The sequence below is a fragment of the Callospermophilus lateralis genome, chromosome 6, assembly GCF_048772815.1.
Source record: "Callospermophilus lateralis isolate mCalLat2 chromosome 6, mCalLat2.hap1, whole genome shotgun sequence".
NCBI classification, from domain to species: Eukaryota; Metazoa; Chordata; class Mammalia; order Rodentia; family Sciuridae; genus Callospermophilus; species Callospermophilus lateralis.
This window is the reverse complement of record NC_135310.1, coordinates 64,761,656-64,788,518: the sequence shown is the minus strand read 5'-3', so window position 1 is coordinate 64,788,518 and position 26,863 is coordinate 64,761,656. Positions and strand designations below refer to the sequence as shown.

The 26,863-nt window shown below is 33.9% G+C and overlaps 1 protein-coding gene and 1 pseudogene across 5 annotated transcripts in view; one reads left to right on the top strand and one right to left on the bottom strand.

The window, feature by feature from the left end:
• Usp45 (ubiquitin specific peptidase 45) overlaps window positions 1-26,863 on the bottom strand; it is an 80,728-nt gene that overhangs the window by 15,188 nt on the left and 38,677 nt on the right. For 3 of the 5 annotated variants that reach the window (XM_076858401.2, XM_076858402.2, XM_076858400.2), the window contains exons 9-13: window positions 17,882-17,969; window positions 5,383-5,464; window positions 3,253-3,344; window positions 2,214-2,270; window positions 1,739-1,879 (exon numbers count right to left, since the gene is read on the bottom strand). In XM_076858401.2, coding sequence (XP_076714516.1) covers window positions 1,739-1,879; window positions 2,214-2,270; window positions 3,253-3,344; window positions 5,383-5,464; window positions 17,882-17,969 — 460 coding nt within the window. Of the gene's footprint in view, window positions 1-1,738; window positions 1,880-2,213; window positions 2,271-3,252; window positions 3,345-5,382; window positions 5,465-17,881; window positions 17,970-18,812; window positions 18,924-26,863 lie in introns of those variants that run through there. The other 2 variants (XM_076858404.2, XM_077109645.1) reach the window with 2 other exon arrangements.
• On the top strand, window positions 22,074-22,414 carry LOC143402436 (histone H2A.Z pseudogene; annotated as a pseudogene).

The following is a 26,863-nucleotide window of genomic DNA, read 5'->3' as shown; positions in this document are numbered from 1 at the left end:
GTGGAGTTTTTGTCTCAACTATGTTGCCAAGGCTAGCCTCAAACTATCAGGCACAAATGGTCCCCCTACCTCAGCTTCGCAAGTAGCTAAGACTATAAGTATGTGCCATTGCACTCAGCTCCTCAAGTCTTTTCTCTGTGAAAGAAATCCCACATAAATCATACATGCTTCAAGGTGTATATTTAAAAGATATTCTTTAGGGGATGAGGGCACAGTGCAGTGGTAACGCACTTGCTCATGGCCCTGAGTTCAATACCCAGATACTCTTTGTAAAAACATAACCACAGTACCATCATCATACATTTAAAAATATTAATAATTTCTAAACATAAAATTTCTAATAACATTTATATTTAACTTTTTGCTTCTTGAATATGGCACCATAAAAGACTTAACGGTTTCTAGAGAGTAGAAACCAGGAAGTATTCATTAGAACCAACTTGATTGAGAATACACCATCACTTATAAGTTTTCTTGCCAAAAAATTAAATAAATAATCAAATCTGAACCTAACATAGCTTTTAGATCTAAACCATTTTAGAGAGGAAATAAAAGAAACCGAAGAACCTGTGAATATCATAGGAATACAATAGTAAATATTACTTAATGTGGGAATGTGGGAAAATGCTAAAAAAAAAATGGATAATTTCTTTAGTCAATAAATTGCAAAAAGAAAATGTGATTAAATAAAGAGTTAAAGACACATGATACTCTTTGGGCCCAGGTATTCTGGAGGTTAAGACAAGAGGCCAGCCTGGGCATCCTAGCAAGACAATTTCTCAAAATAAAAAATAAAAAGGGTTGGAGATGTGGTTCAGTGATAGAGCACACTTGGACTCAAGTACCAGTACTGGAGGAAGAGAGACAGACAGACACACACACACACACACACAATCCAGACTTTGGGGATGGTACGAGAAGATCTCAGAAATGACTGTTCCAAATTAACAAGTGAATTACAACTCCAAAAGAGAACACATGGAATATAGCCTTTGAATCACCTCTTTTAAAAGTCCCATGTTCCTGTGATGGGCAGAATCACAAACTTTGAGACAGGAATCCCCTATGTTTCTCCTTTGCAAGCAAAGCAATAAACCTTCTTTTTCCTTTTTCTCAAAACAAAACAAAACAAACAAAAAAGAAAAGAGAAGAAAAGCAAAACCTGAGTATTTATGAGGGAACTGAAGAAATTTCAATAATGACTGAATGCTTGGTTTCACAAAGAAGTATTAATATTTTTATGTATGATGATGGTACTGTTGTCATGTTTTTACAAAGGGCATTTTAGGTATTGAATTCAGGGCCTTGAGCAAGAGAGCTATACCCATAGCTCTTAAAGAATATCTTTTTTTTTTTAATTTAAGTGGAAATTATCATTTTAAAAATATCTTTGTTTTATTTTTATGTGGTGCTGAGGATTGAACCCAGGGCCTCACATGCCCTAGGTGAGCACTCTACTGCTGAGCCACAACCCCTAGCCTCAAGAGTATCTTTTAAATAAACATCTTGAAGTATGTATAATTTTTGTCAGATTTATTTCAAAATAATCTGGGTGGGGAAGGGTGGAATGTGGAACAGATACTGCAAAAACATAATTAGCCATGAATTGATAATATGAAGCTGAGAAATGGGTGCATGGGAGTTTATTATATTAGTCTCTCTATTTTTGTATATATTTAAAATATTTCTCAATAAAAAGTTAAAAAAACAAATATTTAACAAATGTTCATAGTCTCACCTCATCTTTTGATGAAGAATGCTTCTTGGAAGCTCTGGGTTGAGTATTTTCTATAGTAACAGTGCCACTACACTGATCAGGATCTGTCTCCTGTAAACTTCTGTATTTACTCATTTTTCCCAAAAGCACAGGTTTTGATACCTATGTAGATGCCATATACATAACACAAAACTTCTTAAGCAAATAAATTTTGGATATACCTTTCTTTTTAAAATCTCTAACTCACTAAAAATATAAAAAGATTATTTTCTTAACATTAATTCTCAAAAGCATAAGGATTTAAATTCCTGGAGAATAAGAAGTATATCATACTTAATGCATACATGCATAAACCCCACTATCGAAACACTATACAAACTCAGTTATATGTAAAACATAATGACTCTCAGACATCTGACAATACACTCAAAAAATATCTAAATGAGTGAATAAATGCTCTTCACAAAGACCTCAAAATTACTTTTTTTCTCCTTACCCTTTCTTCTATTATAGGAAGTGAAATATCAATGAAAGGATCTTTCACAGTGGAGATCTTAAAAAAGAAAACAAATTGAGAACTTCTGTTAGAATTATAATATAGACATGTAGTTCTGTAAAGTATCAAAGAAATCAAACTTCCCAGGTCAAAGTTTTAAGTTAAAACAAAGCATGAAGTGTTAAGGAAAAAACCATGGGGAAAGAAGCAGAGAGCTTGACAGTGTTTTGAAGATTGCTTAGGCTAATTGTTTTAAAAGATACTTTCTACCTTTGTGAGAGAGAAATCAACTTCTATGTTGATTATTGCAGAAATTTAAGTTATAGCATGTTGACACATTATGTTTAAATGGGATAGGCTAGAAGGAAATATAATTTATAATCCTTATTTTATAAGACTAAAGAGGGCAGAAGAGTACTTCACAATCTGGGACAGAAAAAATGGATATTAAGACTCTTTTTTACCAATCAAGTCTGACAAAAGTTTAAGTTTATCATACTCTAAGCCATACACTTTCAGAAGTATTCCTTTTGAAGTGACTGAAAATCTCTAACAATTTATACATGCTTTAAGTTGTTAAAGATGAAATTTAAAATAAAAAGTATTACTGAATTCAAAGATGAGCCAAGACAAAAACAAAAAATGTTAGTAAGTCTTATAGATATAAAATTGAAATTAAGTGTTATAGAATCCCCCTAAATTATGTTACTATTATGTCTATTACAATGTAACATAGTTGCCCTTCACAGAAGTAGCTAATGTATTTTAGCAAATTAAGATAGACCAAAAGCACCTCATGGATGTGTCAAGAAGAAAAATAAAATCATACACATAACACATTTACTTGAAAAAATAATTTTAAATTATGTTTACTTTCTAGGAGTATAGGGTATATTTTTAAAATTTCTTTAAAGATTAAGTCATGTAGTCACTTATTGTGAATTTTAAAAATGACTGCTCATTAATATACGTAAAACAAAACATAATAAAAACGATGTGACTGTAATGTATTCCAAGAAGTGAATTCCAAAGTACCTACATTTGCACATTCTTCACACATGACTGTGCTAGTTAATTCACCAATAAAGATCCGATCTATGAAGTTCATTTTCACACCTTCTTTTCCATATGCTGTAAAAATCATACTTTTTAACACTAAAAACATAGCAACCATCCAATTACATGCTATTGTCTGTTATTCAAAAGTAATCCAAATAAGGCAGATTTCCTTTATTATATTTAATAATATATTTTACTATATAATGATACAATGTCTCCTTCACTTTTTTTTTTTTTTTTTTTTTTTGGTAAGGGAAATACAACCATCAGCTACCAGAGTCTCTAAGAAATAAAGATTTTCTAAAACATAATAGAAAACTAAATAGAGCAATACCACTATTCCATACCTCAACTGCTCCCATTAAACCTTGGAAAGCCTCTGTGTCTAACCTAGTAGCACATAGAAGAATAGGGAAGAAGATCATGCTTTCAGGCTGCAGGTGCCAAGCTCATAGTTATAAAAAAATGTGGTAAAAATAAGTAAACATAGCATAGAAGAAGGAATTAACATGGGCATCTTACAATTCACCTAAACACACATACACACATGCTCATAGTATTTTTTTAATTAAAATTAGTTTGCTCAGGAAATATTTATAAATCAAAGGAAACTATGCCTGTGATTTGCTTTAAGATAATCTGGAGTTGGAAAAATAAATTAAACATAAAAATTAGAGTCAGGCATGGTAGCACATTCAGGCTGAGGCTAGAGTATCACAAATTCAAGGCAAAAACAGACTACTTAGCAAGACCCTGTCTCAAAAAATAAAAAAGGGTTGGGATATATTAGGAATGGTATGGTGCTTTGTCTAGCATGTATGGGGCCCTGGATTCAATCTCACTACTGGAAAAAATATTACTACTACTAAAGTAAACATAATAAGCCATGAGTGTAAAGCTGTATGATAGGTACAAGAGACTACATTATATTATTCTACTTCAACAAAAATTTGAAAATTTCCTTAGTAAACCATGAGGGAGAAAGCATATTAATAATTCTATTCACCCTTCTTTCAAACTTATCTTCTATCCTTTTTGGACCTCTACCAGGTTTCATACAAACAGTATTTATAATCATTTAAAACATTATCTGAAGCACTGAATAACAGAGATTTATATTTAACATATATCAATAAAAATTACAATAACTTTAGAAATACTATGATAAATTAAGATATTTCATTAAGAAAAATTGTACAAGGAGTTAAAAATACAAAAAAACAAAAATGGGAAGAAACTGAGCTATATACTAAACATACACTAGATGGCACTATCTCAACACAAAAGAACAAGGAGCATGCTTAGGAAACAAAATCTCAAACGTTTAATTAATGAGTCTTAGATGGTACAACAATTTATGTATATTTGTTTAAAAATTATAGACATATAGCATGAACATTATAAAATTACAAAAGAAGTTTTAAAAAGAGGAAATAAATAAAACGAAATATTTTAAATGATTTTTAAAAATAGCCAACTACTTTATACTAACATTAGTTAATATCACAAGGTAGATTTCATACACTTAGGACTGGGTAAATTGTTCATATCACAGGATATAATCACAATGAAATATTTATAAGCTAGGAGCTTTGATTAGAGTCATTGGTTTTGCCCCGTATTTTGACTGATAAAGAACAAACACTAAGAATAGGCAAATTGTACTTATGTTTGACTTGTTAGTACTCTCAACAAATTATTTCTTTATAAGTTTTTGGAACAGTTAATCATTTTATCTAGATAAATTTAGATAATACCTGTAAATATATTTATCTAAACACCAAAATGACACAATATGATAAATGTGAACTTCCAAGAGAAGATGCTGCTTTCCACATATTTTCAAGTCTCAGAAGGCCTAACATAGGTCATCAGTGTCAATCTGTATAAGTGAAATTAGTTTGTTTGCTTTTAGTTTTAAGAAACTCACAGGATACATTCTAAAATTTTCTACGTCCCATTATAGCATCTTGCCACCACTGGTGTAAGTACACCCTCCTTTTAAGGTCTCAATGTTAGAAAATTAGTTCATACAATGCTCTATTCTTTTTCCCCCGGAGACGAATCTTAATATTGTAGAAAAAAGTTTTAACTTTAAAAGTCAACATACCTTTGACTTTTTTTCTAGTTTCTTCATCAGCAGTTTTAGTAGTTGGGTTGTTAAACGCTTTTAGAATGCTTGCTTGTATTCTCTGTAAAATAAAGTTAATAGAATCTTATCTAGTAATAATTAACTCAGAGCTCATTTCTCTTTGACTTTCAAATAGCAAGGTACACTGTGGATCTCAGTTCCTTAGTGTGAAAATAAAATATCTGAATTTTTTTAAAGATAAAATATATTATTTTGTCCTTTTCTAAAATTCTAGGAACACTTGAGCAACTCTCTAGTGGAAAATTCTTAATAGAGTAAAAATTCCTATGTTTAGATTTTTCTCTTGAGCTTAAAGTATTTCTATCAGTTTAAAAAAGCAAGCAGAATGGAATAATACTTGGCTTTAAAGAAGAATAAATTTATGGCCAGTAAATGGATAAAGGTGGAGAATATCATGCTAAGCAAAATAAGCAAATCCCCCCCAAAAAACACAAATGCTGAATGTTTTCTCAGATATGCAGATGCTAACACACAATAAGGGAGGTGGGTGGCTAGGGGAAAATAGAGGTACTTTAGATTAGGCAGAGGGGAGTGAAGGGAGGGGAGGGGGTATGGAAGTAGGAAGGATAGTAGAATGAATTGGACATTATTACCCTATATGCAATATGACTGCACAACCAGTATGATTCTATATCACTTACAACCAGAAGAATGATAAGTCATACTCCATTTATGATGTGTCAAAATCCTTTCTACTGTCATGTATAACTAATTAGAATCAAAAAATGAAAATAAAAGGATTTTCCATTAGGAGGCTGAAATAAAACAGGTACAAAAAATCATTAAAAAATAAATCATAAATAATAAAGCAAGCAGCCTATTTTTCTTATCAGCTTAGAGTAAGTTTATTCTCTCTCCTCCTTTCTTCTCCCTCTCCCTCTCTCTAAAATGACTTTCCTTAATCAGAACAGAAAAAAATAAAATAAAAATAACAAAGAGACTATCTGGAATTTCCTGTCTGTGAAGAAAACCTTAATATAGCTACCAAGTTTGTCACTATGATCTCCATATAGAATAAATAGGCATGTACATGCACATACAAACACATATACATGCCTCAAGTCCAGAATATCAATATCATAGAAAGAAGAATACCTCAAATCCTAATTATGATTCTATTTGAACTTAGTTGTCAGTAAAGATCATACTATCAGAATTTCTTAGTAAATAATGAAGTTTGTATTTCTACATCTTATGCTTTAGGGAAAATCCAATCTCACAGAAAACTTCCAGAAAAAAATAAACTACACAGTCCAAGAATATAAACTTATTTAACTTAATAAATGATTACTTTCCACATTAGCTGTGTCCCCAATTAGTAGGATGAATTTCTTCTGTAGTTCACATTCTGACAATGGGATGAAAACGAAGCTTATTAATTATCTTTCAAAATATATTTTCTATCTTGATCACAGGTTTGGACATATAAAACCATTGTCTGAACTGGACTTCACAGTGTGAAAATGATAAATAATTCTGTTGTTAAAAAATATGTCAAAAAGAAACTAAACTCAAACTGCAGATTTCCTACAGAATAAAAACACTACGTATTAGAATCCAACATATATCCATTGTTCAAAAGAAGTTTTACAACCTTAAATATTTAAATAAGTTTTTAAAAAATAAATAGTTGAAGCAATAAACTTACAGATTTAGAAAAAGGGCATCTAAAATAAATAAAAGTAGAAGGAAAGAGTTTTTTTTAGTTGTTGATAGAACTTTATTTTTGTTTGTTTATATGTGGTACTGAGAATGGAACCCAGTGCCTCACACATGTTAGGCAAGTGCTCTACCACTAAGCCACCACCCCAACCCCCAGGAAAGAGTTTTAATGAAAACAAAAATAGCAACTAAAAATAGAAAAAAAATTGAGAAAAGAATCAAAAGTTAATTCTCTGGGTAGAAGATAAATAAACCCACTAGATAATCTTAAAGTATAGTGAAAGGAATAATATCATGCCTAAGAAAAAAGACAAACCACTTATAAGTTCAGGAAACTTTCAATAACTATAAGGGACTACTTTGTTCAACATCCAGGTAATTACATTTGAAAACTTAAAAACAAATACCACAGATAATTTTCCAAGAAAATAACATTATTAAAATTAACCTCAGGAGAGACAGAAAATCTTTCAACTATCATGGGGAGGAAAAAAAAAAAAAACATTGTTAAATAGAACTTATAAAAAGCCATAGGCCCTAGTAATTTCAGAGTAGCACCATCAAACCTATGTTTCAGGGCACAGAAAAACAGAAACTTCCAAATTATTTCCATAAAGCTTAATACAGGTAAAATAAAGAAACAAATCACACAAACTGCATACAACACAGACCAGTACCACTCATGGGAAAATTCTAAAAATGTCAGCAACAGAATAAAAACAGTAGCACATTAAAAAAACAAAAACACATTATGACCCAGAGTAATAATGCAGGAAATCCAATTAAAAAAAAATTTTTTTTTTTTTAGTTGTAGGTGATCAAATACCTTTATTTTATTTAGTTAGTTTTATGTGGTGCTGAGGATCAAACCCAGTGCCTCATGCATGCTAGGCAAGTGCTCAGACACTGAGCTACAACCCCAGTCCTGGAAATCTATTAATATAAGCCATCATTGGGCTGGGGATGTGGCTTAAGTGTTAGCGCGCTCGCCTGGCATGCGTGCGGCTCGGGTTCGTTTCTCAGGACCACATACAAAGATGTTGTGTCCACCGAAAACAAAAAAAATAAATATTAAAATTCTCTCTCTCTCCCTGTTTTTTTTTTTAAATATATATATAAGCCATCATATTAATAGATTTAAGAAACAAAAAATTATAAGATCAAATCACTTGATATCTTTTATTCATTAGAATCTACTATTGTAAGAGATTAAGTTGATACGGTTGGATAGAAAACACATCTTAGAAGTATAAAAATGATAAATGAAATAAAATTATTTTCATAGCATGGCTATCTGAAAAAGTTTAAAGAACCTATTGACATGAAAACTACTAAAATAAGAAAAAAATTTAATAGTGGGTTATATGAAGTCAATAGCCTTCATGTAGACAAACAAAAAAACAGAAAATATGGAAGAAAAAACCCAATTTATAATAGCAACAAAAATATAAAACATTACTCACAAACACAAAAGAAAACTTGATTAAATGGAAAGAAATACCATGTTCTTGGATAGGTTATACACCATTATAAACATTCAAAACATACCAATCTATCCACCAAATTTATCCATCCACATATTTCCAGTAAAAACACCAACAGTTTGTCCTTTCTTTCTCTCTTTCTCTCTCTCTCTTTCTTTTTAAGGGGGAAAGATAAAAGCAAAATTGATTCTAAACCAAATATGGAAAATAAACAGAACTGTAATGAAAACTCTAGTAGAGAGGGAGTACAGTGAAGGAAGATGGGCCTACTAGATTTACTTTTTTCCAATTTTTATTGGCACACTGTAGTTGTACATAATGGTGGGACTGTTATATAATAGTACATGCACACAATATAATTTGGCCAATATCATTCCCCAGTGTTGTCCTTTTCCCTCCTCCCATCTCTCCCCTGTTCTCTTTCTCTTCTCTACTGATTTCCCTTCTATTTTCATGAGATTCCCCAACCCTTTCTTTTCCTACTAGATTTATTAAAATGCATTAAATCCTTAGTAATTAGCATTCAGACAAAAAGAACCAAAGGAAATTTCATAAAAAGTCCCAAATATATGTGTGAAAATTTGGTATAATTAGAATATATGAAAAGTATATATTACAGAATTCAGATACTTGTAGGATAGCTATAAGAACAAAGGAAATACCCACAGAACAGGATATATTTTAAACAGGTCAAAGGTTTAAATCTAAACAGTATGGAGATTTCTCAGAAAACTTGGAATGCAACCACTATTTGACCCTGTTAGCCCACTCCTCAGCATATACTCAAAGGACTTAAAATCATCCTGTTATAGTGAAGTGGCCACATCAATAGCTAAGCTAAGAAACCAACTTAGGTGCTCTTCAACAGATGAATGGATAAAGAAAATGTGGAACATATCCACAATGGAATATTACTCAACCATAAAGAAGAATGAAATTATGGCATTTGCTGGTAAATGGATGGAACTGGGAACTATCATGATAACTGAAATAAGCCAATCCCAAAAAACCAAAAGCTGAATGTTCTCTCTGATAGGCAGATGCTGATTCACAATGTGGGGGAGGGCAGCAACAGGAGGAGTGGAGGTTTACCAGAATGGACAGTGGGGAGTTAGGGGAAGGGAAGAGAGAAAGATTGTAGAATGAACCCACATAATTTTTCTATGTTCATGTGAATACACACCAGTGTAACTCATCATGTACAACCACAAAAATGGGAAGTCATATTCCATGTCTGTATGATATGTCATATGTAACTAAAAAGAACAAATAAATTTTTTTAAAAAGGTTTAAATCTAAAAATGAACCATAAAAATATAAAAGACAGTGACATACCTTTGTAACTTTGAGTGGAAATAACCTTTTTAACTTCTTCAATATTCAGAAGCCACAAAGAGAATTTTAAAATTTTAAATTATAAAAAAAATTAAACTTAGAAAAGCCTACCATTTTATAAGCAAAATCAAAACAAAAATGACCAACTTGGAAACACATTCTCTCCCTAGACATAAAAAGCTCTTAGAAATCAGCAAAAACTGGGAGAGGGGAAAAAAAGATGAAAAGAATGCATGCTAAAACTACCCAGAGATACCATTTATTCATCTATCAGACTGCCAAAACTTCAAAAGTTTGAGAATAACCTTTTGGTAAGGCTGTGCAGAAACAATCTCTTAAATGATACATTACTGTCAGAAATGGAAATTGTATAGTCTTTATCTATAGAGGACAAGTTGAGAATATCAAAATTATAAGTGTATATATCTATCAATAAAGGACTGGTTAAATGTGTTAAGCTAAAAACTATAATAAAGAAACTTCCTATCTTCTGATATGGAAAGATCACTATAATGTGTTAAGTGAAAAAAGAAAAGCAAGAAGAGAGGTGTATACATGTTGAATATTTCTAATTTGAAATGTCTGGAATCAGAAGTATTTCAAATTTTGGATTAGGGATGCTCAACCCATATCTAGTATATGTCACCTTTTGAGAAAGGAGAGAGAGAGAAATAAGGAGAGGGAAAGAAACCACACAAACCAAGAAAGATAACCACATAGGATACAAGCAACAACTGCACCAACACATAGGAAAGGCAAAGGAAATCCACAGGAGCAAAGTTACCAATGACTCCTGTCATTGCTTTTAATTGGAGAATAGAATACATGAAGAGTAAACTGCTCATGTTCTTATTCTCCCTTCCATGCTCTGCTGCCTGGATTAGCAAGGGACAAGACACACATTACCCTATCAAAAATGTTTTGTTCTGACCTACTCTTAAGAGCAATGGAGTAGGCCATGATTAACTCAGGAGAAATACAGAGTAGCCGGCCTCTAGCCCTTCAGGAACAGAGAGTTAGTACTGCTCTCTCTTACATCTCTACCAGATATTTTGACTTTAACAAACATGGTTAAAAACACTTTGATGATCTTGCCCACTGACTTCCATAAGGAGCACTTATAAACCTTGGAAAATCAAAGCCAGATATGTTCCAGAGACATTCTCAAATTGATGTTCTTTAAGGAGCTGTCAGTCAATAATGGCAATAGGTTTGTGCTTGCTACCTGGTTTAGAAAACTAAACAATTTCTATTGTTTAAGAATACACAGGTTGCTCTCAAGGCTATGAGAAAAAGCAATGAAATAATTTCTAACTTCTAAGGAGGAAAGAGAAAGTATTTACAAAGGAACAGTCAGCTTCTAAGGTACTAATAATTCCATTTTTTAACTGAGAGGTGGTGAACAGGAGTGGCAGTGGTAGGTTGTTTCTCACTGTACTTTCAGTTTGTGTATATATCTCTCTGCATATGATACTTTTTTCATAGTAAGTTTTTAATGCCTCCATTTCCATTAATTGTGAAGCCAAGTTGCATTAACCAAAAGGCTCATGGCTAGCACATTATATGTCCTATAATTATTTTCATTAAGTATATCTTGAAAGTTAATGCAATATTCAAAACACTTAAATCTTTACAAGTAGGGTAAAAGTAAACATGAAGCAATTCATACCACCCATATGCCATCCTGAGATATAAGCTAAGAAAATCAAAACAATAAAATTCTCCCAGAAGATATAAATATTGAAATAAGTTCTAATTCAGACTCAATAAGTTGAAACAATATAATTACAACATTTTCTAAGTTAACTTTTACAGTTTGAAAAAACAATATATTCAACTAAAATAAACAAATTATAATGGTATAAATTTCACATCAGAAAAATGTTTGATGGGCTTAAATGAAAAATTACAATAAATACCAATGTTCACCTGTAAATATTTAACATAACTATAAATAGCCTTTAGTGCAACTAAAAACAAAAACCTCTGACTCAAACTTATTTTACAACTTAAACATTATACTAACTCATATGACTTTCAATGATTTAATTAGCCTTTGTGACATTCTGAAATACAAAATCTCACACACAAAAAAGCTAAAAGTTATGATATTACTCTAAAAGGAGTTAAAAATAGTGCAATTGTTTAAGTTATTTATTTTTAAATATTAGGCTTTTTATTGCATTGTAACCCCAATTTTCTATTTTGTGTTCTAAACTTTTAAGAGTTATTCATCAAATTGAATAAAGTAAATAGGTTTAGGTCTCAGTACAATCCCTTATTGTTTTTTGACACAGGTTTTGACCTATTTAGGTTAAAAGAAAGATTTTGGTAAGGGAGCTTCTAATAACTGTAGCACAATAATTAATTAGCAGTATCAAGGTTCATCTTTCAAATCTCCATCTTACATTTCTTTCAAAAACAAAACTGCAAACAATGTACAGTTAACTGAGACACTCTGCCTTTAAAATAATCCTATCCAACAACATATTAAAGTGATATTTTTGAAAATATATTAAAAATGTAATAATAATTTGATGATGGCTCAAATAAGAAGGAAAAAAGCAAACGACAAATTTGCATATTGAAAGGACGTCTATAAAAGAAGTGATTTTAGTAAATGTGATTTTATTTACATAAAAAACATATAATTCTTCTCAAATTACCCCTTTATTGCTGTATTCAGTGCAGCAAGAGTATATTCCTCAACTTTATAGTCATAAGAAAAGACTTTAATGAAACAATATGAAAGTTTCTAATCATTACTAAAAGATTCTGGTGGCAGATATAACACGGTAGCCTTTCTTTAATCAAAAGCACATGGCAGTGGCACACTCCAACCTCACCATGATTAACAGCTGTGGTGTTCCCAGACCAGACAATGCAGCTCCTGCCTCAGTACTCACTGTAACTGACCATCACGACTGTTCTTGCTTAAAAGACTGAATACATCCAAACTTGACATTCTAATTTTGCCACACCTTCTAAAGCCCTCAACTAGAGAAAGAATGAGCTTTCAAAACCAAGGTGCATTGTCTAAGTTTTTAAGTTACTGTGCATCCCAATGCACCACAGTGGCCAAACAATAATTTAATTTTGAAAAAAAGATAGGGATAGATTCTATAGTTTTATTTGCAATTTCAACACAGAAAACCAATGCAAAGAGGAATTTTTAACCCATTTATATTGATACATGACCACTGTGTAAAAAAAAGTATAATGTCTTAGCTCTAGGGAAATATGATCAAATATTAGCTGAGGAGGATTATGCTAATGTCCCCCAAACTTAACTAAGAATAAATCTCTTAAATGATTTTTTAAAAAATACAGGTTAGGGTTGGGGATATAGCTCAGTTGGTAGAGTGTTTGCCTTGCATGCACAAGGCCCCTGGGTTCAATTCACCAAAAAGAAAAACCAAAAAAAAAAAAAAAAAAAAACCAAAAAACTGGTTAAACATAATGCAGTATTATCCTATCAATTTACCCAAATCACAACATATTCAAAATAATTGAAAATTCCCCAGGAAACCAGATCATAAAACCAATTTAGGAGATTATTATTTTCTTTCCAATTCTTCGAAGTTCAAATCCTATGAAATCCACTAAGGGGGCCACTTAAAGAAGGGGACTGTATGGGCTGGGGTTGTGGCTCAGTGGTAGAGTGCTTGCCTAGCATGTGTGAGGCTCTGGGTTTGATTCTCAGCACCACATATAAATAAATAAAATAAAGGTCTATTGACAACTAAAAATATATATTAAAAGAAAAAAATTTTTAAAAAGAAGGGGACTGTAATACATACTGTTTTCTGGTACTTTTTAGCAGAAAGGAGAGATCAACTCATTATTTTTTAAGATCATTTTTAATAAAATATTAGAATACTAAACTCTCCACTGAAAACTGGAGATTAGGAGTACAAGATTATAATTCAAACAAAGTAGGCTTTTAAAAAATGGTATGTGTAGGGGCACTGGGAGTAGAGCTCAGTGGCAGAATGTTTGCCTGGAATGTGCAAGGCCCTGAGTTCCATCCCTGGCAAAGAAAGACAAGGGGGGAATGAGGGGGGGAGGGGGAAGGAGAAGAAAAGCAAGCAAAGAAGGAAAGAAAGGACAGACAGCCAGGTGCAGTGGCACATGTCTGTAATCCCCGATCCTCAGGAGGATTAGGCAGGAGGATTGCAAATTCAAGGCCAGCCTACAAAAATTTGCAATACCCAGTCTCAAAATAATAAAGAGCTGAACCAGGCAGGGTGGTGCATGCCCGTAATCCCAGCAGTTTGGAGGCTGAGGCAGGAGGATGGCAAGTTCAAAGCTAGTCTCGGCAATTTAGTGAAAAGGGCTAAAGATGTGCTCAGTAGAAAAGTACCCCTGGGTTTACTCCCCAGAACCAAGAAAGAAGGGAAAAAAAATTTACTAATTTAATATTAAAGTCAATAAACAACCCATCAATCAAGGGATAGTGCACAATAAACATTACTTGGGAGAATCCACTCATGAGCTCTTCCTTATTTTCTGAGAAAAGTTCCCTGATTCACAAGGTTGAAATCCTACTCTCCTAGCCATAAGCAACTGATCAAGTGGAATTGAGTCCAGGATAGAATAATGAAATATCACTCTACTGGGAATTTAGAAGTGAGAATCATGGTCAGTTTAGTTTAGGGGTTTTTTTTGTTTGTTTGTTTGTTTTTAATACTTTTTTAGTTATACATGGGCACAATATCTTTGTTTTGTTTATTTATTTTTATGTGGTGCTGAGGATCGAACCTAGTGCCTCACATATGCCAGGCAAGCGCTCTGTCACTGAGCCACAATCCCAGCCCAGTTTAGTTTTTAATATATGTTGAACTGTAGCATGCAAATTATGATTATGTGCTATCATTCAGACACAGAAACATAGAAATAATTCAGTCTAAAAAATAAAGAAAATCTACAGAGCCAAAGAAACTAGTGAAATAATTTAAATACTTCCTAGATTCCTGATAACTTTCCTGTCTCTACATCACTCAGCTATATCTTCTTTGGCATGGATTTTTAAGAACCCCTCCTGCTTTTTTTTTAGACAGGGTTTCACTATGTTGCCTAGGCTGCGCTGAACTCCCAGACTCAAGCCATGCCCCCACTTTAGCTTCCTGAATAGCTATACTACAGGCACATGCCACCATTCCCAGCCAAGATTCTCTTTTCTTTTAGTTTGAATTGCTTTATTTACAACCAAAGGGCATGAACTAATACAGGATAGTAGAACTATGAAAGAATAAAATAATCTTAACAGGAGAAAGGAGGAAAAAAGAATATACAGAATTTTAAAAAAATCAATTACTTTTCACTATATTTATTTTACAGTGCTGGGGATTAAACCCAGGGCTTTATGCATACAAGACAATAGCTCTGACTGACCTACATCCTCTGCCCTCACTGTATTTTAAAATTATAGTAGAAACCAGTTTTCAGTGTGTATCCTGTTCTTAAAGATAATATGCAATAAAACTGGAACAAGACAAGGATGCCCTCTTTCACTATTTCTATCAACATCATCCTTGAAAACTCTAACCAGAGCAATCAGACAGGAAAAAGAAATTAAAGGGACATGAATAAGAAAAGAAGAATACAAACCATCACTATTTGCCAATGACATGATTCAATATTTATAAGAACCAAAAAATTTCACCAGAAAACTTCTAAAACTCATAAATGAATTTAGCAAAGTAATAGGTTATAAAATCAACACCCATAAATCAAACATGTTTGATCATCAGTGATGAATCTACTAAAAGAGGAATTAGCAAAACTACCCCATTCACAATAGCTTAAAAAAAAAAAAAAAAAAAAAACTTCAGACTCAATCTAACAAAAGAGGTGAAAGACCTCTACAATGAAAACTACAGACACTAAAGAAAGAAACTGAAAAAGACTTTAGAAGACGGAAAGACCTCCCATGCTTCTGGATAGGCAGAATTAATATTGTCAAAATGGCCATATGGCAATAAGCGTTATACAGATTTAATGCAATTCCTATTAAAATCCCAATGACATTCTTCATAGAACAAGAAAAGGCAATCATTAAATTCATTTGAAAAAATAAAAGACCCAGACTAGCCAAAGCAATCCTTAGCAAGAAGAGTGAAGCAAGAGGGACCACAATACCAGGCCTTAAACTATACTACAGAGCAATAGTAACAAAAACAGCATGGTATTGGCACCAAAACAGACTCGTAGACCACTGGTACACAATAGAAGACACAGAGACAAACCCACATAAATACAGCTATCTTATACTAGGCAAAAACGCCAAAAACATTCACTGGAGAAAAGATAGCCTATTCAATAAACGTGCTGGGAAACTTGGAAATCCAGATGAAACAAAATGAAATCGAGGGCTGTGATTGTGGTTCAGTGGTAGAGTACTCACCTAGCACAAGTGAGGCCCTGAATTCAATCCTCAGCATCACATAAAAATGAATAAATAAAATAAAGTCATTGTGTCCATCTACAACTAAAAAAAAAAAAAAAGAAGAAGAAGAAAAAAAAAACTGAAATTGAAATCCTATCTCTCACTCTGCATGAAACTAAACTCAAAGTGGATCAAAGATTTAGGCACTAGACCACAGACCCTGTGCCTAATAGAAGAAAAAAGGCCCAAATCTTTACCATGTTAGCTTAGGATCTGACTTCCTTAACAAGATTCCTAAAGCACAAAAAGTAAAATCAAGAATCAATCAACGGCCTGGGGCTATAGCTCAGTGGTAGAGCGCTTGCCTAGCATGTGTGAGGCACTGGGTTCGATCCTCGGCACCACACAAATTAAAAAAAATAAAGGTACTGTGTCTATCTACAACTAAAAATATTTTTTTTTTAAAAAGAATCAATAAATGGGATGAATTTAAATTAAAAGCTTCTTCTCAAAGGAAACAATAATGTGAAGAGAACACCTTCAGAATGGGAGAAAAATCTTTACCATGTACACCTCAGATTATATATATATATATATACACACACCAGTATACATAAAGAACTCAAAAAACAACACCAAAAAAAGCCAAATAACCCAATCAATAAATGGGCTAAGGAACTGAATAGACACTTTAAAGAAGAAATAAAATCAATAAATAAATATATGAAAAAAATGTTCAATATCTCTAGCAATTAGAGAAATGCAAATCAAAACTACTCAAAGATTTCATCTCACTCCAGTCAGAATGACAATTATCAAGAATACAAACAACAATAAATGTTGGTAAGGATGTGCAGAAAAGGGTACACTCACATTTTGCTGGTGGGAATGCATATTGGTGCTACCACTATGGAAAGCAGCATGGAGATTCCTCAGAAAACTTGGAATGGAACCCCATTTTACCCAGCTATTCCAATTCTAGGTTTATACCCAAGAACTTAACATTAGCATATTATAGTGATGCAGCCGCGTCAATGTTTACAGCAGCTCAACTCACAATAGCTAAACTATGGAACCAACCTAGGTGCCCTTCAACAGATGAATGAATTAAGAATGTGATATATATATATATATACAATGGAATATTACTCGGCCATAAAGAAGAATGAAATTATGACATTTGCTGGTGAATGGACAGAGTTGGAGAATATCATGCTAAGCAAAATAAGCCAATCCCCAAAAAACCAAAGGCCGAATGTTTTCTCTGATATGCAGATGCTAATTCACAATAAGAGGAGGAGCCCTCAGGAAGAATAGTTACTTTAGATTAGATAGAGGGGAGAAAGTATGGGAATAGGAAGAATAATAGAATGAAACAGACATTATTAGTTTATGTACACATATGACTGCATGACCAATGTAATTATACAACATGTACAATCAGAAAAATGAGAACTTATACTCCATTTATGTATGACATATCAAAGTACATAAATGTACTCTACTGTCATGTATAACTAATTAGAACAAAGAAAAACAATTTTAAAAATAAAAAAAGGCAATATGTGATAACATTAAGGAACCTGACCTTTGTTTCTTCTGTCCTCACAGCATCCAGCAAATAATGAAGAAGCTCCTGACTGTCTTGTTGTTGAAAACCTTTAAATCTAGGTGCCCTGATTTAAAAACAAAAAGAAAAAAAAAAAAAAGAATAATCATTCCATGGTTCATCAACAATGTTATTTTTATTTAAAATCTCTTAGAAATAATAAGTCAATGATTCAATTTGCTATTTTTTTCAACAAAGTAGAAAGACAAAATGTGATTCCTGTTCCACTTAGGATGAACAGTTAAATGCAACCAGAACAAAATGGCTATCACTTATTAAGCTACTACTATAAGTCCAAGTATAGTACTAGGAATTTTACATATTTAAATCATATAATTTCCAAACAACTTGTAGAGATGTATTTTTTTTTCCAACGTATACATGAGGGTTCAGGATTATTTAAATAATTTGCAAGGTTATTCAAACAAAAAACAGCATTCAAACCAAAGTCACTATATTAATAAAGTTATCTATATTAAAACATTAAATCACAATAAAGTTATCTATATTAAAACATTAAAAGAAAAAACAAGAGTGTTTATATTAAAATATAGGACTTATAAACTGATCTCTCGTGAATATATTATACTTCCTATGTAATTAATTAAATAAAAAGATCAGGTTCTATTCATGGAGATATCCCCAGCACATATTTGGATGATTTGAGTAACTCTAAAAAAAAGTTTACGATAAATTCCAATGATAAAATGAACATTTGTCTTAAATGCAAACAATACTAAATCTAGAATGTGTTCTAAGATAGAAAACTAATTCTGTCAAATACAACAAAGCAATATCTCTTTATGCTCATACAAGACAAATTTAGCACAATTTCTTTATGATATATACCATTTGACAATACAATAACACTCTTAAGGAACTTATAATAAATATAAATTGCATTGTATACCTGAGAAAACTGAAGAACAAGCTAAGAAACACTGACATCAAACCAGGTCTTCTGATTCTGAGTCTAGTATTTTAAGCATTATTCCTCATTATCTCTTGATAAGTATCCATCCTAATAATACACTAATGTGAGTCCCTGATTGCAAAAAAAAAAAAAAAAAAGTGAATTCAACTGCTAGTGAATCTAGTCTGTAAGAAGAAACACTTCAATAACTTTCTTATAGTTATTCTTTTGCTAAGTACCAGCAAATAACATCATGATGTTGAAAAAACTTTCATTAACTACCCTGGTAGGCTTCCCTTTCTGAATGCGGTGGACGGCAGGAGATCAGGATAGAAAAAAGATGAACACAAATTCCAACCTTACTTGGGCCTTCATGGCTGGCACTGTGAGAAGCAGAAACTGCATTACACTACACTTATGCTGTAGATATGAAGGAAGGTCAGTGAAATGGAAAATGACTAGGAGTGGAATCTTCTGGGGACCTTCACCAGGTGTTGAGTAGAATGAGGGGGCAGCTTGTGGCTTTCAAAGAATATACATATATAGTAAATTATTCCTGAACAAAGAAAGCCTCAACAATGGTTCTGCCTGTTATGGTTTAGATCTGAAATGTCCCCCAAACGCTCATATATTAAAGACTTGGTCCCCAGTGCAGCAATGTCCAGAAGTGGAGCTTTGGAAGTGACTGAATAATGAAGTCTCTAACCTCATCAGTGGATTAATTAATAATTTAAAGCGACTACTAGAAGGAGATGGAAATTAAAGGCAGGTGAGGTACATTTGGAGGAAATAGCCACAGGGGACTATATCTTGACCTGGGCTACCTTCTTCACACACACTCTCTCTCTCTTCCCAACTGCCATAAGCTGACAGCTTACCTCCCCTACACCCTTCCACCATGATGTTCCATCTCGCCTCAGGCCCCAAGCAATGGAGTCAGCTGACCATGAACGAAAATCGCTGAAAACAAAATTTTCTTTTCTTTTCTTTTTTTTTTTTTTTTGTACTGGGGATTGAACTCAGGGGTGTTTCCACTTAGCTATATCCCCAGCCCTTTTTATTTGAGAAAGGTCTTACTAAGTTGTTGAAGGCCTTGCTTATTTGCCAAGGTTAGCTTCAAACTTTCGATCCTCCTGCCTCAGCCTACTGATTATCTGGGATTATAAACATGTACTACAGTGGCCAGTTCAAAACAAATTGCTCCTTCTTGAAGTTGTCTGTGTCAGGTATTTTGGTCACATCAACGAAAAACTGACAAACACACTACCTGTAGCTCCATCTCAACCATACACAAACTACTTACTGCCTTCTAAATAAACCAATGAAGAAAATTTAATAAATGTAGTTTTTTCTTTTACCTAAAACTGAAAAAAGAATCTTACTACTATTTACAGAATATTTGATGCAATCTACATGAGCTACTTAACATAAAGAGATCATTAACGACAAAAGAAAAATCATCAAATGGATGAAGATATATAATTTATTCAAAATAAGGGGAATACTCACAATAAATGTGACTTACTAAAGGCTCTACTATGAGAAAGAACAGAGAACTTTAAAAAAAAACCAAAAACCTTCATATGTCAGGCATGACAGCACACATCCATATTCCTACCTACCTGGGAGGCTGAGTTAAGGAGAATCACAAGTTTAAGATTAGCCTCTGCAACTGAGTGAGACCCTGTCTCAAAATAAAAAAGGGATAGGGATATAATTCCATAGTAGAGCTCAGCTTACCAGGTGAGGTGGTCTGGGTCCAATCCCTAGTACTGCAAAAAGATGGATGGATGGATGGATGGATGGATAGATAGATATAATTTAAAAAAAAAAAACTTAAGATGTAATAAGAAAATTTATGTGCAAGCATGAAACAGGAAACTATCAAGAAAAAGAAAAGAAAAAAATTAGAACAAGAGAATTTGTAGAGATGTCTACTAAGTAATGATGAATCAGTTAATTCATAATCTAGAAATTGCAGGCTAAGGTTGTGGCTCAGTGGTAAAGCACTCACCTAGCACATGCAATGTGCTGGGTTCTATCCTCAGCACCATATTAAATAAATAAATAAAAGGTATTGTGTCCATCTACAACTAAAAAAATATATGTATATTAAAAAATAAAATTATAGCCAGGCATGATAGCACACGCCTGTAATCCCAGTGGCTCAAGAGGCTGAGACAGGAAGATCATGAGTTCAAAACCAGCCTCAGTAAAAAGCAAGATGCTAAACAACTCAGTGTAAACTCATCTCTAAATAATATACAAAAAAATAAGGCTGGGGATGTGACTCAGTGGTCAAGTAGCCTTGAGTTAATCCCCAGCACCCCCTCACCAAAATAATAATAATCCAGAAATTGCCTCTACTACAAACACACTGACAAAATATAAAAGAGAGAAAACTATAACACACACAAAAAAGTAGGGTACAGGGGCCAGGGTTATGGCTCAGTGGTAGTGCACTTGCCTAGCATGCGTGAGGCACTGGGTTCGATCCCTGGCACCACATAAAAATAAACAAAAAAAATAAAGGTATTGTGTCCATCTACAACAAAAATTATATATTTTTTAAAAAAAGGATATACAATACAAAGTAAATTCCACAAAGCAAAGAAATGGAACACAAACATAAAATAGGTACAGGAAGAAACAGATATGTTGGACCAGAAAGAGTTCAGCCCTGAAGGGTAAAGAGAATGGTTTCTTGACAAACATAGGAGCCAGGCTCATTGTTTAAGAATAGCTGGTCTTCCCTTGAGCAAACATAGCCTAAGACTACAACAGAACACAGCTATTGCTTTGGAACCTGAAGCTGAGACTAGCCTTGCCCGGATTCTATCAAATCCCCCAAACCATGGCAACACCATAACTTGGAACCATAAAGAGACTGGATCTCCAAATCCACCTTGGAGGGCTAGGTTGAGGCCAAATATAAATTTTAAATTATTCGGCAGAGAGAGGAGCAAGTATGAAGGAGAAAGGGAAGGCAATGCCAGGGGCAGAAGAGGCAGGGAGGAGTGGAGAAACAAAGTAGGAGGGATAAAGACAGGGAGGATGAACAAAAAAAAAAAAAAATCTACTCTAAGTGAGCCTACAAACCAATTTAACACAAGAAGAAATCTAATGTTAAAAAAAAGATCAGGCAGTTTGAATTGTGGTGCCATGAAGGAGTAGGTGGTGGGATCTCACTTTGTGTCTGACTAGTCTTTTCTTGCATTTTTCTCTGCCTTGCTTGTCTGAGCTTCAGCAGAATTCCAGATGGCTAGTGGTAAGACTGGGAAGGACTCAGACAAAGCCAAGACAAAGGCAGTTTCCCGATCCCTCAGAGAACTGGCTTGCAGTTCCCTGAAATCTAGGACAACCAGCCATGGACTACGGCAGCCATCCTGGAGTACCTCACCACAGAGGTACTTGAATTGGCAGGATATGCATCAGAAGACATAAACATAAAGCATATCACCCCTGGTCACTTGCAACTTGCTATTTGTGGAGATGAAGAGTTGAACTCTCTCATCAAGGCTACAATTGCTGGTGGTGGTGTCATCCCACATACCCACAAATCGCTGATTGGGAAGAAAGGACAACAGAAGATTGTTTAAAGGATGCCTGGATTCCTTATTATCTCAGGACTCTAATACTCTTAACAGCGATCCAGTGTTGGTGATTCCAGGGGACTGTAACTCTGTGAAAACACACAATTTTGCCTTTTTGTAATTCTATTTGAGCAAGTTGGAAATTAAATTAGCTTTCCAACCAACCAAATTTCTGCATTCAAGTCTTAACCATATTTAAGAGTTATGGTGTCTTCAAAGAAGCTACTGATTCTGAAGTAGTGGGTTTTGATTGACTATTTTTTAAAAACTGTTTGAATTTTAATTGTGACGCAGAAGTTATAGTAACAAACATTTGGTTTTGTACAGACATTATTTCCACTCTGATGGATAAGCTCAATAAAGATTATATCCCAAACTAAAAAGTTTTTTTTAAAAAATCAACAATTAGAATAAGTTTGCATAAAGCAAATAAATTTTATAAAACTGTCCAAAAACATTGCAATATGTTGTGGAGAATAACCAAAAACACAAAGGCATAAATGCCATTAGAACCAAATTTTAAGCAAAATTAGAAAAAAAAAATAGTATAATAAATTTAATAATACTAGAAATAAAATAAAACCATTGATATAAAATACAAAAATTATAATACTAAGCTAAACACAGATGAAGAGTGAAATAGTAATTAGAAAATAACACTAAGATGAGCTGGGGATATACCTCAGTGGTAGAGTGCTAGTCTAACACATACAATGCCCTGGGTTTGATCCCAGTAGGACAAAACAAAAACAAAAACTGGAGAACATACCCAGAGTACAGTACTTTTTTCCTATATTGAGATTATGTGGCACACAGAAGATTACAAAAATTAGGATCAAGTGTCGTTTGAGTAATGCTGTTCAAGCATACATCTTGTCCAGTTGATTACATTTCCTCATGGATAAATTTTTTCTCCCAGTCCCAGAACCAAAAGCTCAGCACATAACACTACATGAAGTAGTATAGGAAGCAAAGACAGGCATGGGTGAGAATGGAAAAACAGAATCACTTTACAACATCTCTGAATCTTTAAAGAAAGAATTCATGTAAAACGTGGTGAAATAAGATCTGTATCAGAGTGGTCAATATTGTGTGAATATCCATTTTCTAGTTTTGACAATGTATTGTGAAACATTATCACAGGTGGAGCTGGAAAGAGGGTACATGGAAACTCTGAACTATTTTGTAACTTCTTGTGAAGTTATTTCAAAATGATAGTTATTAAAAAAAAAAGAAGAAGAAGAAGTAGTAGTAAGTTGAAGAACTTATTTCCAAATAGCACTCTTCAAAAGTGGTTCAAGTGTCTGCTAATCACTAACATAACAGAAACTTCATGATATGGTCCAACTTTCAAAAGTCAATCAACATATACACATATCATGGATGAGTCACAAAATAATTATTCCAAGAGAAAGAAGCCAGATTAAAAAAATATATACACTCTAGTTTCCATTTTTAAAGAATTCATTAAAATGCAAACTAATCTATAGTAACAAAACAGATAAGCAGTAATCCAGGGATAGAGTTTAGGGGAGGAGATCCAAACAAAGAGATTACCAAGGGGGCCTAAGGAAACTTTTGGGGTTGATGAATACATACTTTATAGTGGTTGTGGTAATGTGGGCACATATGTCAAAACTTAACTTTAAATATGTGCAGTATGTTTTATGTAAAATATACTTCAGTTAAGCTATTCAGAGCATTTATCAGTACAATTCACTCTTTCTACAGACAAAAAAAGTCATTGGTTCAGTAGATGCAGAAAAAGCATTTGAAAAAAATTACCACCCATTCTTTTTAAAAATACATATATACACATATATACATTTTTAGTTATAGTTGGACACAATATTTTATTTATTTATTTTTTTGTGGTGCTGAGGATCAATCCCAGTGCCTCACACATGCGAGGTGACCACTCTACCGCTAAGCCACAATCCCAGCCCTAACACCCATTCTTGATACAAACTCTTGGGGGCGAGGGGGACAAATTGGAATTTACTTATCCTGATAAAAAAAAATCTATGTGGCACGAACCTATAATCCCATCCACTTGGGAAGCTGAAGCAAGAGGACAGGAAATTGAGCCAGCCTCAGCAACTTAGCAAAACCCTGTCTCAAAAATGTTTTAAAAAGTAAAGGGGCTGGGATGTAGTTCAGTGGTAAAGTACTCCCATGTTCAATTCCCAGTACAAAGGTGGGGAGGGAATCCTAGAATGACTGATTTTTTAAAATATTTATTTTTTAGTTAGAGGTAGGCACAATATCTTTATTTTATTTTTACATGGTGCTGAGGATTGAACCCAGTGCTTCATGCATGCTAGATGAGCATGCTGGGAGGAAATGATTGATTAAAAAATAAAGAGAGAGAGAGAAAGAGAGAGAATTTAATATTTATTTTTTAGTTTTCGATGGACACAACATCTTCATCTGTATGTGGTGCTGAGGATTGAACCCAGCACTGCGTGCATGCCAGGCGAGCGCGTTACTGCTTGAGCCACATCCCCAGCCCCAATGATTGATTATTCTTATGTGTTTGTAAGGATGGCTTTAGATCTTAGCCTAAGAAACTCCATTTTAAAACTCCAGTTTGAAACCTGCAGTCTCACCAGGTACACCTATGTAGCCCTCCAGTATAGCCCTCAGGCACAAACAAGTCACTTCTCCCCACCTTGACAAACTCAGAATGAAGTCTCTAGCATGTTGCCCTCATCCAGATAAGAGAGAGAAGCAAGAAAATCAGGGTGGGGACCACCAGACCAGATGCTTTAACCTCAGGGTAAATGACATCACTAAGAAATCCAGTAGCAGCTGATAGGAATTGAAAGGGTGGTCAGAAGCCCCAAAATTTAGTATACATGATGGAACAAATAAACAGACATTCAGCCAGCCAACACCAATGCACACAAGCCTGAGATCCTGATGAGGACCTGGACTGACATCACAACTCTTCTCATCTGCCTGATCTTCCGTGTTTTCTCACTGGTCTCAAACTCTATAGCAGTCTCTTGACTCTGGTGAGAAAAGGACTTCTCCCCATGACCACCTCCTCAGCCAGCCATCAGCTCCACCCCAAGAAAAGCCTGCCTTGGTTCCTGATCTGATCACCACAGTCTGAGTGAGTGTGCATCTGCTGGACTTAGAGCATAAGGCTTGAGACTTTCGATCTGACACTTAAGATTAGCATGCAGATGGAATGTTTGTAATGAGCATGTCATGATTAAGTGTTTGTAGTGCTTAAAATCAATCTAGAATTGTTTGCTATGAATTGATGATGTCTATTGCAGTGCCTAACATTAAGGATTGTCATTTTCTTGAGTAAGAACCTATACAGTGAAATTATATTGAGTGATTTGAGTAAATAAAGCATTGAAGAGGGAAGCGCGAGGACATTCTTCATTTCTCCCCTCGACTACATAAGTCACACCTTTTGCCCATTGTGACAGTGTTAAAGACTGAATGTTCTCACCCATAATCAGGAACAAGGCAACACTGTACCAGAAGTCTTGCTAGTGATACAAAGTAGCAAAAAAGAAATAAAACTATCATTATTGGCCAATGATGTTATTGTCTATACAGGGTATCTCAAAACAAGCTTCTAGAGTTGGGCAAGAGCAAGAAATAAGGTTAATATACAAACACCTATTGTAAATAGCGCAAGAAACATGAAACTCTTAGGACAAATCTGGCAAAATACATGCAAGATTTGTATGCTGAAAACTATACACCTTGAAAAGAAAAATTACAGACCTAAACAACTGAAAAGAGCCAGGCTTGAAGGTGCATGCCTATAACCCCAGCTACTCAGAAGACTGAGGCAGGAGGATGGCAAGTTTAGGCCAGTCTCAGCAACTCAGCAAGACCCTATCTCAAAATAAAAAATAAAAAGGGCTGGAGATGCAGCCCAGTGATACAGTATCCTGAGTTCAGTTCCCAATACCACCAAAAATGAACAAACAAAATACCTAAAAAGATAAAATCATGCTGGGCGTGGTTTTGCACACCTGTAATCCCAATGGCTCAGGAGGTTGAGGCAGGTGGATCACAGTTCAAAGCCAGCCTCAGCAATTTAGTGAGGCCCAGAACAACTTAGTGAGACCCAATCTCAAAATAAAAAGGGCTGGGGATGTGGGTCAGTGATCAAGTGCCCTAGGTTCAATCACTGGTACCAAAAATAAATAAATAAATAAAATCATACATTGGAAGATTCAGTATGGTTAGCTATCAATTCTCCCCAAATTGATCTACACATTCAATATGATCTCAATTGACAAACCTGATTCTAAAATTCATATAAGAAAACAAAGGATCATTGGGCATGATGGTATGTGCCTATAATCCTAATGACTGGGAAAGCTGAGGCAGGAGGATTATAAATTCACAAGCAATTTAGCAATGCCCAGAGCAACTTAGTGAGAACTTGTCTCAACATAAAAAATAAAACTGGGCCTGGTG